Source organism: Poromitra crassiceps (assembly GCF_964638095.1).
Source record: "Poromitra crassiceps genome assembly, chromosome: 9".
In the NCBI taxonomy this organism is placed as follows: Eukaryota; Metazoa; Chordata; class Actinopteri; order Beryciformes; family Melamphaidae; genus Poromitra; species Poromitra crassiceps.
Genome location: NC_139630.1, coordinates 52,584,111 through 52,598,132, shown reverse-complemented (window position 1 = coordinate 52,598,132; position 14,022 = coordinate 52,584,111). Strand labels below are relative to the sequence as shown.

At 43.7% G+C, this 14,022-nt stretch overlaps 1 protein-coding gene across 2 annotated transcripts; it reads right to left on the bottom strand.

The window, feature by feature from the left end:
* Nucleotides 1–1,122: 1,122 nt before the first annotated feature.
* myb (v-myb avian myeloblastosis viral oncogene homolog) lies at nt 1,123–13,427 on the bottom strand. Of its 2 annotated transcripts, none has more exons than XM_083643551.1 (15): nt 13,354–13,427; nt 10,589–10,706; nt 10,163–10,234; nt 9,834–9,926; nt 8,719–8,939; nt 7,540–7,777; nt 7,168–7,236; nt 6,773–6,877; nt 5,638–5,898; nt 4,827–4,963; nt 4,558–4,672; nt 4,133–4,252; nt 3,683–3,781; nt 3,335–3,418; nt 1,123–2,587 (listed from the first exon to the last, which is right to left on the bottom strand). In XM_083643551.1, the coding sequence occupies exons 1-15, from the start codon at nt 13,374–13,376 to the stop codon at nt 2,471–2,473; spliced, it is 1,872 nt and encodes a 623-aa protein (XP_083499677.1). In that variant the 5' UTR covers nt 13,377–13,427; the 3' UTR covers nt 1,123–2,470. The 2 variants fall into 2 exon arrangements, with proteins under 2 accessions (XP_083499677.1, XP_083499678.1); XM_083643552.1 differs by having other exon boundaries at nt 1,123–2,584.
* Nucleotides 13,428–14,022: the final 595 nt, after the last annotated feature.

Sequence of the window (14,022 nt, the reverse complement as noted above, 5' to 3'; positions counted from 1 at the left end):
ACTTAGTTATGACTATAAGAGCATATTTACACAGTTAAAACAGATGGAAATATGCTATTTAGCTTTAAAGGAACAGCTCACCCTAAAATCCAACATACATATATTCCCTCTCACCTGTTGTGCTATTTATCCATCTATATTGTTTTGTGTTAGTTGCCTGAGTCTTGGAGATATCGGCCGCAGTTTCTGGCTTCTCTCCAATACAATGGAGCTGGATGGCACTCGGCTTGTGGTGCTCAAAGTGCCAAAGAAATAGATTTGATAAACTCAACAGCAATGTCTCTTTCCAGAAATCATGACCCTGTTACTCAAGATAATCCACAGACCTTGTTATGAGCAGTTTCATGCAGGAACTATTTTCTTTGACCGAACTACACCCGCTAGCTGCTAGCTAGTTCCTACATGAGACTGCAAAAGAAAATAGTTCCTACATGAAACTTCTCACAACAAAGTATCTTGAACTACAGATATGGTGAAAGACAATCTGGGAACCCTGAGTCTGTTTTTATTTGAAAAATAGACTCTGGGACAGCCTACCGTTTTTCCCGGCTTCCTGCCACCATCACTTCCTTTTCCGTGTCCGTGCTCCACTGTTTACAATCTAAATAGCAACTTGCGCCGTGACCTTAGAGTAATTTTCCACTGTTGTTGTAAGACGAGTTGACGTCTTCTACGCAGTTTTAACGTTATTAGTGAATAGCCGAAATGGACACGGAAAAGGAAAGCGGAAGTGACGGAAAAGCCTCCGTCACTTCCTTTTCCGCGTCCGTATCGGCTATTCGCTAATAACGTTAATGCATAAACACACTGCATAGAAGACGTCAACTCGTCTTACAACAACAGTGGAAAATTACTGGAAAGTCGAGGCGCAAGTTGCTATTTAAACTGTAAACAGTGGAGCACGGACGCGGAAAAGGAAGTGACGGTGGCAGGAGAGGTGCGCTGTACAGGAAGCCGGGAAAAACGGTAGGGCTGTCCCAGAGTCTATTTTTCAATTAAAAATAGACTCTGGGTTCCCAGATTGGGTGAAAGAATACCCAGAGTGTATCAATGAGTTTTGAAGGCTGTGTATTCCTCTTCACATATTAAAACATAATAACACTGAACACATGGGTGTAATTTAAAAAAAACAACACACTTTATTCACTAGGCAGTATACAAAAGTAGAAAAACACATGAAAACTTGGTTTGTATAAATGCTTTTATAAAATGTGTTTTTTTGCATGGAAGCTAGTAAAAAAACAAGGCATCAAATATAAAAAGAAACGATTGTCTGCTAAGTGTTTGAGACGGGCTACCGCAGCATTAGTAAGAAAACAATACGCTGACTGAATATGCATTATAAAACAATACATACAAAAAGAAATGTTTAAAAAACGACAGTCATACAAGAGTTTCAACTCCGTGGGCTTTTTGTTTGTAGCATCAGTGTTTAGCGCTCTCGCTTTTAGTGGACAACTCAAAATTCAAGTGCAGCTTAGTCTTCCTCTTACTGGGCGAAGCTCGTGGGTTCAGAATAAACAGTAAGCTCATTTAAGGCTTGATATATAGATATTAACGAAAATAACGTTTGTTCATGTTTGAAATGTTTCCCTATACAGGATACTGTAAAGGCTAGACAGAAAATAACTGCAATATTGAAATGAAAACAATTTTTTTTTAAATGGTGTTTTGTTAATCAGGTAATACTAAACAAGGCTGGCCTTACTGTGATGTAAGCATAACATCATTCATAGTCGAAATATAAACTTGACGTTCAGCATTAAAATGTTGACATATGGCACAGACCAAACACTTGAAATTCTCAGTAGACACATGGTTTGACAAGATTTCAGTTTGCTAAAAAATAGTTTTGTGAATCAAATACAGAGGTCAGTTTTGAATTCATTAACATGCCTTTTGGAGATAATGCTAGTCGGGCTTAAATACTGAAGTTAAACACTGCTCCATTGGCCAATTGTAAAAAACAACAACAACAAAGTCATCAAAACAGAAGAAATAAATTAATCAACTTGTTCTTTATATTAATATCAAAATTCAGAATTATTAATAAGAATACAGCCCAATGCAAATTATATAGCCACCTTTTCCCACTTATAATACAACATTGATAATAATACAATAATGAAAGAGATAGGATGGACATTAAAAAAAACACACACACAAAACCCGAAGCAATTCTATAAAAAAGAATTTAAAAACAAAATCAATAGTCTTTGGTTGGTTCAAATCCAACAAGTGTAAAAACACCAATGGCATCGTGCCTCTCCCAACTGTTGTACCACAACAAATAAGAAACCCATCGCGCTGCCTCCAACGCAGGGACTGTTGATGTCTGCAGATCAACACATGTCTCTTGTGTGTGCGTGTGTGCATGCACATGTTTGTTTTGTGTGTATGTGTGTGTATGTATGTATGTATGTATGTATGTATGTGTTTGTCTGTGTGTATGTGTTAATTGTGTGTGTGTCTACATGACCAGTGTCCTGGTAGGGTAAGTGTTGATGTACTTGATGTGGCTCTGCTCTGAGGCCAAGACCTGTTCCTCTGTTTTCCCACAGGTCACCTGCTCCCATGAACTCAGCTGCTGTTGACAAGAGAGAGAGAGGGAGAGAGAGAGAGAGATAGAGAGAGAGAGAGAGAGAGAGAGAGAGAGAGAGAGAGAGAGAGAGAGAGAGAGATGTTAGCCTTTTCTTAATATATCATCGGTCTGATGAGCAAAATAACAGCAATGTTAGTATCGGTTATAGGTATCAATTTTCATATTGAGAGGAAACAATGTGGTAAATCTATGATTTATGGGGTTTTCCAAATGTTTTGGGAATAAAAAAGGCCCTATCGTCGCAAAAGCGGTAATTTAGCGTTTGCGCTTGTTTTGCGCTCGTTTAACGCCGAATCCAATGCAAATTGGGGGCATGCAGAAGCGCATTTGTCTTCCCCCTGCCACGGTATTACCTCTACGCCCGTTATAATTATCATATCGGATGCGTTTGGCGGCGGGGGTGCAAAACTTGGCATAACACCTGGACACTTGGGCGAGGCGGACTGCTATCGTCCCTGCAGGGACATAGAGCATAAGGCACGCAAACAGGTGTACCAAGATAGGGCCCGTTGTGTTTTTCAGTATGTTTTTTTTTATTATCATAGAAACTTGTTTCTATACAGATCATATCAACATCTGTAAATATCAGTTATCGGCCATAACAGCAATGTTAACAACAGTGATCGGTATCGGCCCAAATGTTCGGTGCATCCATGTACATAACACACGCACACGCACACACACACCACACACACGCACGCGCGCACACGCACACACACACACCACACACACCTGTAGTGGGCTGGCCATGGCCCTGCGAGCGAGGTGGTAGGTCTTGTGTGCGTCTTCACTCAGTACTGAGCTGGTAAGCAGGTCCTGAATGGAGGGCAAGAGGGAAGAAGAGACAAATCACCACAGTGTTCATGAGAGGACATTCAATTAAAGGCACTTACAAAATAAAACAAATGACAAAAGGCCAAGAAGGAGCTCAAAAAGCAAAAGATATATTCGGAACTAATGGAATGCTTGAGGGGAAGATTTCGAGTTGAGTAGCTTTGTCAGTAATGAAGGACAACTTGACATTGGCGTGGTGTCAAAGAAGGTAAAACGTGAGCTGACAGGTACTTCCTGTGCACTTACAGGTACTTCCTGTGCAGGGCCGGTGGGGGAGAACAGTTGTGTGTGGAGATCTTGTCCCTCCCACTGCATGCATGGGCTCCTCTCACACGGTGACTCCACCTAGGACACGCCCACAACACGAAATTAACAATCACAAACAATCCTGTTAATTTGGCCAAAACCCAATAAATATTCTCAAACAACACTGATCATTTTCCTTGTCTATGTACAATAGTATATCATTATCATAAAATAACTATGCTGAGTTCCAACTATTGCCAAAAACGTGTTAGAAAGCTATGAACAAATTCTAAACATTTAGCCACAAGTGCTAACACAACTGCACATTTAAATTCTATTAAAAATGTTCCCTCCACTTTTGCTTTCTCAAAATAGCAAGTAGAAATGCTGTTTCTTATTTCAGTCTCAGCATATGTGTGTGTGTTCCTGTGTATGTTGAGTGGAAAGTACCTCTTGTTTGATCTTCTTCAGAGGAGGCTGCTCATCTGGTGAAACCCCTGCTGAGATGTTGCACTCCATAGGCTCCTGCTTGATGGACTCGACCATCTCCTGGTCCAGCAGTGGTGCATTCTGGAAAAGACCCAAATACCCCGGTGAGTCAGCGCAGCTGTACTGGGTAGCACAATAGTGGTTTCAATGACAAATTAGATGTTTCGTTAAACCCCCTAAACTTCAGCGTGTATGTATGCACAGATACGAAAGTTATATGCAAAGCAAATGTGTGTATATGCTGACTGTAATTGTGCCTGTGTCTGAGCAATGCATGCTATCTGTGTGTGTGTGTGTGTGTGTGTGTGTGTCTGTGTGTGTGTGTGTGTGTGTGTGTGTGTGTGTGTGTGTGTGTGTGTGTGTGTGTGTGTGTGTGTCTTCCTCACCAGTAGTTTGAGGGGTCCATACTTGGTCTCCTGCATGGCCAGAGCTGACCTGAAGGGTGTGGGGGTACGAGGGGTCGACTCCAGGATCGAACGACGGATGTTTGGCGTCCTGAACCTGAGAGAGAGAGAGAGACAAAGAGCAAAAGAGGTGAGTTTTTGAAGGCAAAGGGTTTGAAACACTGATAAAGATAACAGTTTATATTTAGTATAATACCACACATCAGAATAGAATAGAATAGAATAGAATAGAATAGAATAGAATCACTCACATGTCATTCTCTTTCTGGAGCCTGAGGGTGTGGTCACGGTGCAGGGGCGTGGCAATCAGGGGTTTGGATTCCACAGGCGAGCTCATTGGGTGACTGTCGTTGTCCGAGTGTTCTGGGCTCATTGATTGGTTGAGAAACTGTGAGGCAAATGCAAGTCAACTAATTAATGAAAGTAGCTTTAAAGGTTGTGTTTTAAGTCATAAGAATCTTGCAGATCATGGAAGGAAAGGTTGGAGAGGACTAAATGTGACAGGATACTGGCTCAAAAGACAAAGATGAAATGACTGAGGTCAATCAAAGAGATGAGAAAGGGATAAATGGGGAAGCCACAGGAGACAGTAATTGGTTCTGAATGATTGTTTGTTGATGTCATCAGATGGCAGGTTGGTGATTGGATGGATTCTAATCAAACTCAGCTATTTTTTTTAGCTACCTGCGCAGGTGAAAAGGGTAGGGTTCTGACTGGTGAAGGCTTGGGAGTAGAGCAGGTGACACCAGCCCATGACACTGCACCATGAGCAGTTCTTGAGCCCTGATTGGGCGAGACCCTGTCTGTTCTGAGAATGCTCCTATCCGAGAACCCGCTGGTACTGACCTCACCCAATGAGGAGAGGCTCTAGGAAAAGGGCGGGAGAAAATGGGTCAAGGCCCAATAATGATTGGGTAAAATCGATGTCTATTCTCTATCTTCGAAATTGGTGAGCTACCTCTTTTTTTGGTCCGACCGAAAATATTTGTTGGTGGCACGTCCGTTTTTAATATACAGACCAAACCAAAAGATGCATTATAACAAGGACATGCAGGTACTTACTGAGTCAATGACAGATTCCATGAACTCAGCATGAGTGTTAGAGAAAGCAGGGCTGTTGTGATGGCTGCTGCTGCTGCTGTTGTTGGTACTGTTGTTGGTGTGGGCGCGCGTCGACGAGGCGCTCTCCTCAGGTAGGCAGCCCTGGTCCAGAGGCAGGGCGGGGGCGGGTGCCTGGTGGCGGTGATGTAGCGACATAGCCGCACCCTCCAAGCTGTCACTCACAGAGCTCTGGTCCACCCAGCAGGGATAGGGCAGATTGATCTGGGGGGGAAAGGGAGGTACAGTAGTAAGAGTGACATTTTCAAATAACCAGCGCAATCTAGTAAGAGAGGTGGTGTCAGCGGAGGTCCAAAATGCGTGACTCGTTAGCCAATGAACAGCCAGGAAGGGGTCTCACACTACTTTTGAATGCTGAAATAAAGCTGATAATGTACAATTTGATTCTTTAAAAAAATCCCTTTCAAAGTACAACACAAACTGTCCATTTTGCTGCAACTCGACAGTGCTGCTTAATCCAGAACCTTACTTCCTGGAACTCTTGAGAGTAATACAAAAAAAACTGGTCCATTGTAGTGAATGGAGATGTTGTGACTCTTCTATATACATGGCTCTGCAAATAACCATCATTGAATTGTCACAGATGAATGCGAGCATAGGGAAGTGTGTATAAAAAGAGTCCAACACGCACGAGAGGAAGAGCAATAGTGTCAGAAAGGGAGGGGGTGTAAAAAAAAGAGAGAGAAAGGGAACTTGTATGTAAAGCTGGCAGCAGCGTAGTGGCAGCAGTGGTGGGTAGAGGGTTGCACAAGGGGTCAATGGCGAGATACAGCACTATTTCATCACTTCTGCACAAACAGACCCCCAGATGCTTCCTTCTGCCTTTACACATCAACACACACATCCAACTATTGTCCTTAAAGCCAGGGTCAATTATACACATCAAATGTGTTGTCACTGTTGTAAATATATATATGAAATATATAAATATACAATATATAATAGTAATAATAATAATAGTAATAACAATAATAGTAATAATAATAATAATAATAATAATAATAATAATAATAATAATAATATAATAATAATAATAATAATGTATAATAAATATTTGACACATTTGACACACACTCACTGGTAGTGATGGCTGGCCTCGCAGCTCGTTCTCTGTTGACATGAGCAGCAGCTCGATCTCTTTCACCCTCTTCTCCTTCTCCGGGTCCTCCTCATTATAGTGTCTCTGAGGGAGAGAGAGAGAGAGAGAGAGAGGGAGAGTGGGGAGAGAGAGGATGGGGGAGAGGGGGATGGAGAGAGAGAGAGAGAGAGAGGGGGGAGAGAGGGAGGATGGGACGGACGGATATTAATTTATTTAGTGCTCAATCACTCCTGTTCTTCATCCATTCTTACTGTCATTCTGTCAGGTTGGTGGTGAATCAAACGGTATACTTTGTGTGTCTTGTGTTTTGTTATGTCAGGTTGGTGGTGAATCAAACTGTATACTTTCTTACTTTCTGTGTCTTGTGTCTTTACCTGGATAGCAGCGGTTCCGTGCTGGGGAATGTTCAGGATGTTCAAGTGCAGGGCCATGGGGAAGGGCACCTGTTCAGCCAATCAGAGACAAGTCGAACGTCACAACCACACAACAGCAAACTACATTCGAGCCTACATTTACTTTTAATCTTTACCTTTAATAGTTACACAATCATTAGCATTCAGGTACATTCAGGTACCTGCCTCAGGTACATTGAGGTACCTGCCTCAGGTACATTCAGGTACCTGCCTCAGGTACATTCAGGTACCTGCCTACTGTTTGAAGCTTTCTAAAATTCCACATTAGTGGAGTCTAAATTGATGTGGAACTATTCAGTGAAGTGAAACTTTCATTCTCTCAGGTGCACTCACTCGGTGTGTGTCGGAGATGTAGGGGTAGTGGTGCGGCGACAGGGGAGAGAGTGACGCGTGATTGGCTGGGTGGTGGTGGTGGTGGGAGAAGCCCATGATGTGATTGGTGGACTTGATGTAGCCATGGCCGATGGAGAGCGAGGAGCTGTTGTTCTTCGCCGCGAGCTGCAGATAGCCTTCCTGTTCCACCTTCCGCCTCATGGTGGAGTTCCAGTGGTTCTTTATAGCATTGTCAGTCCTGGATGTCATGAATAACACACACGCACGCACGCACACACACACACACAAACACACACACATGGTTGAAGTTAGAGGTAATCAGCTATAAAATACATCCTCATGCCTGCGTCCTTTCTGAGCACACACACATGCAAAATGCAAAGACAGAGATATCCTGGATGGACCTCTACTGGTACTTGATAGTAGGGCTGGGCTGGCCAATATGGTTGAAATCAATATGATAATCAGAATGGTTTTTCTTGATATCAATATATATCACAATATGGTTCATGTATGCAAAATCCTGTTAATCAGATGAATGTCTATCTCACTGAACTGAATGTCAGACGTCAAATGTCAAAATGTCAGATGTCAAACAAAGCAGAAGTATTCAAATATTCCTACCAGGCCTCATTTTATGAGAGATTTGCTTGTCATCAATTTAGGCAGCAGAAATGTGTCACAATATTAAAATATCCTCATATCATCACAATGTGATTCCACTGAAAGAATATGGTAATATTGAATTAGTACCCAGCCCTACTTGATAGCATTATCAACACAGGCACACACACACACACACACACACACACACACACACATTCGAGTACAGACACAACACTGATAAAGTTATCAGTGCAGAACAATTAGTCATTGCAAAACTCTTTTCTCTCTCATCCTCTTTCTCTGTGTCTTTCTAGTCCACTCCTCTTTCTCTGTAAAGAACCGCCTCTCCCTATCTTACTTTCTCTATCCACCCCTCCATCCTCTCTCATGTCTGCTCACATCACCTTGTCGTCTGTTTCCATCCCTCCTTTCCTTTCTGCATCTCTCCTTTCCTTCTGCACATCCTACCCACACAACCCTAAACCTTCAGCTGTTTCTCCAGCTTCTCTCTCTCTCTCTATCATTCTCTCCCTCTCTCCTTCAGCCTCAGCGTCTCCCTCGTGCCCGCCTCACCTGCCAGGGAGCAGCTTAGCGATCTCGGCCCAGCGGTTGCCCAGCTTCTCGTGGGCCTGGTAGATGATGCGGTCCTCCTCCTCGGTCCACGACGTCTTCTTCACCTCCGGGTTCAGGTGGTTGTGCCAGCGCTCGCGGCACTGCTTGCCGATGCGCCCCTTCAGGTGCTTGGCGATCACTGACCAGCGCTTGGCGCCGTACTTCTGGACCAGCTCGATCACCTGGGGGTGTGTGTGTGTGTGTGTGTTTGTGTGTGTGTGTATGAGACACAGAGAGAGAGAGAGAGAGAGAGAGAGAGAGAGGAGGAGGAGGAAGAGAATTGAAGAGGAAGAGAAGTGAATAGCGACGGAGTAGCGTGAGTATAGAGGAAGGATAGGGTAATAACAGGGAGGGGAGAGGAGGAGAGGAGAACAGTGCATGAAAAAGATAAGGTAAAAAGAGTAATAGAGGTGTACAGCAGGTGGGATGGGAAAACAAAATGGAGGAGAGAAATTGAGAGGGGAGATTTTTTTTAGTCTTCAAGAAAACTCAATCAGAAACTCATTCACGTCTCACTGAAGCATACACGCCTCTCCTCTCCTCCCTCCTTCTATCCCTCCCTCTTTATCTTTCTTTCTCCAGAGGTGACTGAGAACACCTGCCGGTGTGCCGTGAGGGAGTTTCCAGTGGAACGTTATATCCACTCTGCTAATCATTACAGTGACATCTGCATGGAACTAGAACTCCTTTGGACAACTTCAGCACAACTCTTTTGGGAGGGGAAACTAAAATGTGCAACAGCAGCCAGGGAGTTGCCACAGAATAGTTGCTTTAATGAATCACATAGTAACAAAAAGTTATTGCCTGCTGCTGAGAGTGGTACCCCCAACCACATTAGTCCAAACACATACCTAGTTTATCACCAGCCTAATGCTTTTCACATTTCCCTCACTAGAAGGCAGTTTAATGTAGATATGAGGAATTCACTATAATCTGCGTTTCTAGGGTGTGTGCTACATCAGAAGTGGTTCTGTGCTAAACTGTTTGTCACTGTGTCCTCTGTCTCTTGAGTGAGCCACTGAGTGCTGTATGGACCGTGAAGGTTCCCTTGAGGTGCTGAGCAGCTGTTTTCTTACCCTCTGGTCCTCCTCTTTGGTCCAGGGGCCTTTGATGAGTTCTGGGTTGAGGACCTTCTGCCACCTGTGCTGGCATTGCACATCTGTGCGGTTCTGGTGGGTCAGAGAGCAAAGCCATCAGACAGTCATCATCCACATATGGAGCGTTATTATTAGGAGCATGCATTATGAATAGCCAAGCTTCAGTTTATTATTATTTATCAAGTCTTTAGGACTTAGACTAGATTGTTTCAGATGTTTGCCGTACCTCGATGCTTGCTCTCAGTGTGGGTGTATATTATGCATGTCTGTGTTTGTGCATACTGTGTATCCACCGGCCTACTACTTACAGTTAGTAAGCTAGCGATGAGTTTCCAGTCTTCTGATCCATGAAGCTCAACAAGCTTCTTCAACTTCTCATCCTGAAAGAAAAACGATGTGGACTTCAACACAATGAACATCAACTCCAGCAATTTAAATTGAGTGTCTCTCTCTCTCATGGCAATTTCTATCTGAAATATGCATATTTTGTTTTGAACAGGGGCACACTGGTGAAAACAAGGAAAAGCCATATAGGCAGGTGTGTGTGTGTGTGTGAGAGAGTGTGTGCGAGTGTGAGTGTGAGTGTGTGTGTGAGTGTGTGTGTCTGTGTGTGAGTGTGTGTGTGTGTGTGTGTGTGTGTGTGTGTGTGTGTGTGTGTGTGTGTGTGTGTGTGTGTGTGTGTGTGTGTGTGTGTGTGTGCGTGCGTGCGTGTGTGTGTGTGTGTGTGTGTGTACCTCTTCGCGTGTCCAGCGTGTTTTGCCGAGGTGGCGTTTCCCTGCCTTAGCCAGGGATCCATCATAGTCATGGTCGTACATCTCAATCTCCTCCTCATCCTCCTCACTACTGTAAACACTAGAGAGAGAGAGAGAGAGAGAGAGAGAGAGAGAGAGAGAGAGACAATGCATTTGAATTGTAAAACAGCTGTATTGCCACAATTCAGCAACAAGACAACAATAAACAGGTCAAGAAACGACTGTGAAACACCCAATCATAAGAGAGAGAGAATGAGAGAGTGACTGCGAGAGACAAACTGAGAAAGAGAAAGAAACAGAGAGGTGGAGGTTGCGTGAAAAAGAAACAACAGTGTAAGACGATACATTGTCAAATAATTGGACAGTAAGTAGCAGTCTATTTCCAAATGACTCCCTAATAATCAGATTGGGAAATAGACTGCTACTTATTGTCCTATTATTTGAAGTGGCATATTATAAAGAGATTATTATAATCTCTTTACAATGAAGAACTCAGGCCACCCTTTAACTCATCAGGTGGCCGCACAGACAGAACCAGTCATTCTTGAAGGTTTGGGTACAGGCTTTTAGCCAAGAAGACACCCATGAGGGGAGAGAGAGAGAGAGAGAAATAGAGAGGGAGAGAGGGAGAGACAGAGAGAGAGAGACAGAGAGAGAGCAAGGGGGGCGGTAGATGAACAGGTTCCAGTGTTGTTGGTTTCCACAGATACTGGGATTGGCACATGTGATCATAATTTCATGAGCCTGGCGTGTTCAGACCTGCACTGGCATTGTACAGCACATGCACACCCACGCACGCACATGCACGCACGCACACACAGACACACACACACAACATTACACTAGTTATTAACCAATCAGAGCGTAGACCATGGACAACGTGGAAGCAGGTACTTTGGTGTCTCGCAGAGCAACAGGTGAACAGGAATTCCACCGGGATGTGTGTGTGTCTGTGTGTCTGTGTGTGTGTGTGTGTGTGTGTGTGTGTGTGTGTGTGTGTGTGTGTGTGTGTGTGTGTGTGTGTGTGTGTGTGTGTGTGTTCCACTATGAACAACAAGAGAATATCTAGGGGATTAACTTCCTTATCATGTTTTGTTCGTCCATTTTGTTAAATACTGCCATTGGTTAAATGAATACATGAAATAGTGTGTTTTGATGTATCAGTCATTTTATGCACATAAATATTAAATTGTAGCCTAATTCCCATGCTGCTGAGAACAAAAGAAACAATAGGACTAGTCATTTTGTCAAGCAAATAAAAAAGAATGAAAGAAAAGTTTAACAGGTTTACAGATCATGTTGAGCATGGCGAATCATATGGACTAAAAAAATGGCATGTTCTGAGTCAGTGCCAGTGAGATGTTTGGAGACACGTTGAACTCGCGTTGCACCTGTTTACACTAGAATATTTACCGCCCTACAAACAAGTGCTTGGAGAAACTAAACAAAAAAAATATTGCATGCGAGTTTAATGCCATGCGTTAATTAATGCTTCCAAAAGAAAACTCAATAAAGTGACCAAAATGATCGGACAGCAAGTGAAGGTTTGTGTCGATTTCGGCGCCAGAATGAAGTAGCCTAAAAGTTGCATCTCATTAAGTGCAGTGCAGTTTCCATAAAATAACAGAGAGCGCCCGTCGCTGTCAGAGATGCTGTGAAGGCGGCAGTGCTGACGGCTGCGTCTGTGGCCAGCCACTATATGGCTGTCTGCAAGTTGCATCAAGCTGGAACTACAAGGCTTTACTTTATATACTTTTTAATGTCAGTTATAAATGAGATAAGACTCAATTCGCAAGTGAAAGTGCAAGTGGGCTGCACAAGTCTGTCTGACCGACTGCTAGTCACCGGAAAACCCGCGCACTGAAAACAATATATTTAAGGCTTCAGATAATTAATGACTGTAATTGCAATACCTATAGCCTATTAAGGCTGTGAGTTTAGTCAATTTAACACGTTTGCAGTACAGATAGGACCAGTTACATTGTATCAGAATGTATTATAGACATAGAATGATTAGACCAAGCACTGTCTTGCACGGCGGGCACGCGCCTGTAAATGTGTGCGTGTGTGTGTGCGCGCACGCGTGCGTGCATGAACTGGCGGTGCTGGAGCACGGCAGCAGGTGTATGGCTTGCTCGAGCGCAGTATTCTGATCTGAACACACACCCCGTCGTAAATGTAGCCATGTGCAGAATGATAGTTTGGACAATGTGTCTCGGCGATCAGAGTTGCCACAGTGCAACAGTGTTGCCAATTACAATTAGGCATAATGTAACTGACTGACTCAATATCTCACTGCATTAAATGTTTATATCCTTTCTATGCTTGTATTAATATGTGGACAGAGAGTGGGAGAGGGGGAGGGAGAGAGAGAGAGAGGGAGAAAGAGAGAGAGCTCTCCACTGACAGCAGCGCGAGGCACGCACACGCCAGATGACCATCGCCACCTGTCATGCGCGCGAGTCACCCACACTATAGCAGCCTATACTCGACTTCAATGTCCAGGGGGGAAATAAAAACCCCAAACGGTTCACAAATACAAACACAACTGTGTCGAAAATAAACATTAAACTCTTTGGAATAACACTTTGAAATAACACTAGTATAAGCATGCACGAAGATGCTGCGACGCGCGTTTACAGCAGCCAAAATGATATCCCACTCACTCACAGTCACAGCAACAAAGTAACAGAGACAGACAAGGAAAGGTTCAAAGTGGACTTGGCTTGTGTTGTGTGGGCGCTCACCTGTGTCTCGGCCGCCGAGCCATGTTGAGGTGTGGAGAGCGGCTCTCGGGGTTCTGTTCGCTGTGTGTGCTGTGAGTGTGTACTACTACTGCCGACCAGGAGGCAGGCTGACATTATAAAGACCACACTCACTCTCAGACAACTCCTCCCGCAAAATTTGCCGCTCCAGAGCGTGGCCGACTGCGCATGCCCACTGCCCCACTGCCGAGCCAGCAGACTGAGCAGAGTACCACAGCTGCCTTCAATTGCTGTCGGAAATTGTAGCATTACGAGTTGAGCGTGTTTCTTCGAGTTGACGAGTCGAGATGTGCCTGTATGGTATTAATTATAGCCTATGATTGTGAAACCATTGATAATACGATTATCCAAACAAAATTCGATTGTATCTTCGGAAAAGCATTCATTTATGCTTTCCCCCAAACCCTGTTGATACATTGCAAGTCCCATACCATTACCTACTATGAAATTGCATGGGTAATAATAATAATTATTTTTTAGCTGTGTCAGCCTAAAAAGGTGGGTAAACTTTACTCTGCAAATACAAGTTATGCAATAAACGGAGTGTAAAGTGGATTACTCTCCACTACATCCCTGGAACGCGTCACCGTTGTAAAGTTAACACTCTGACAAGGATGTGAAGGCAACATTCACACACTGTTGTCAAAGGCG

What these genes read in the sequence shown, in the direction of transcription:
- myb (XM_083643551.1), bottom strand. Translation starts at nt 13,376, where the DNA reads ATGGCTCGGCGGCCGAGACACAG. An exon ending in GCTCGGCGGCCGAGACACAG is followed by an intron (nt 10,707 to 13,353) that starts GTGAGCGCCCAC and finishes CTCTCTCTCTAG; the next exon opens with TGTTTACAGTAGTGAGGAGG. An exon ending in GCTAAGCTGCTCCCTGGCAG is followed by an intron (nt 7,778 to 8,718) that starts GTGAGGCGGGCA and finishes CATGACATCCAG; the next exon opens with GACTGACAATGCTATAAAGA.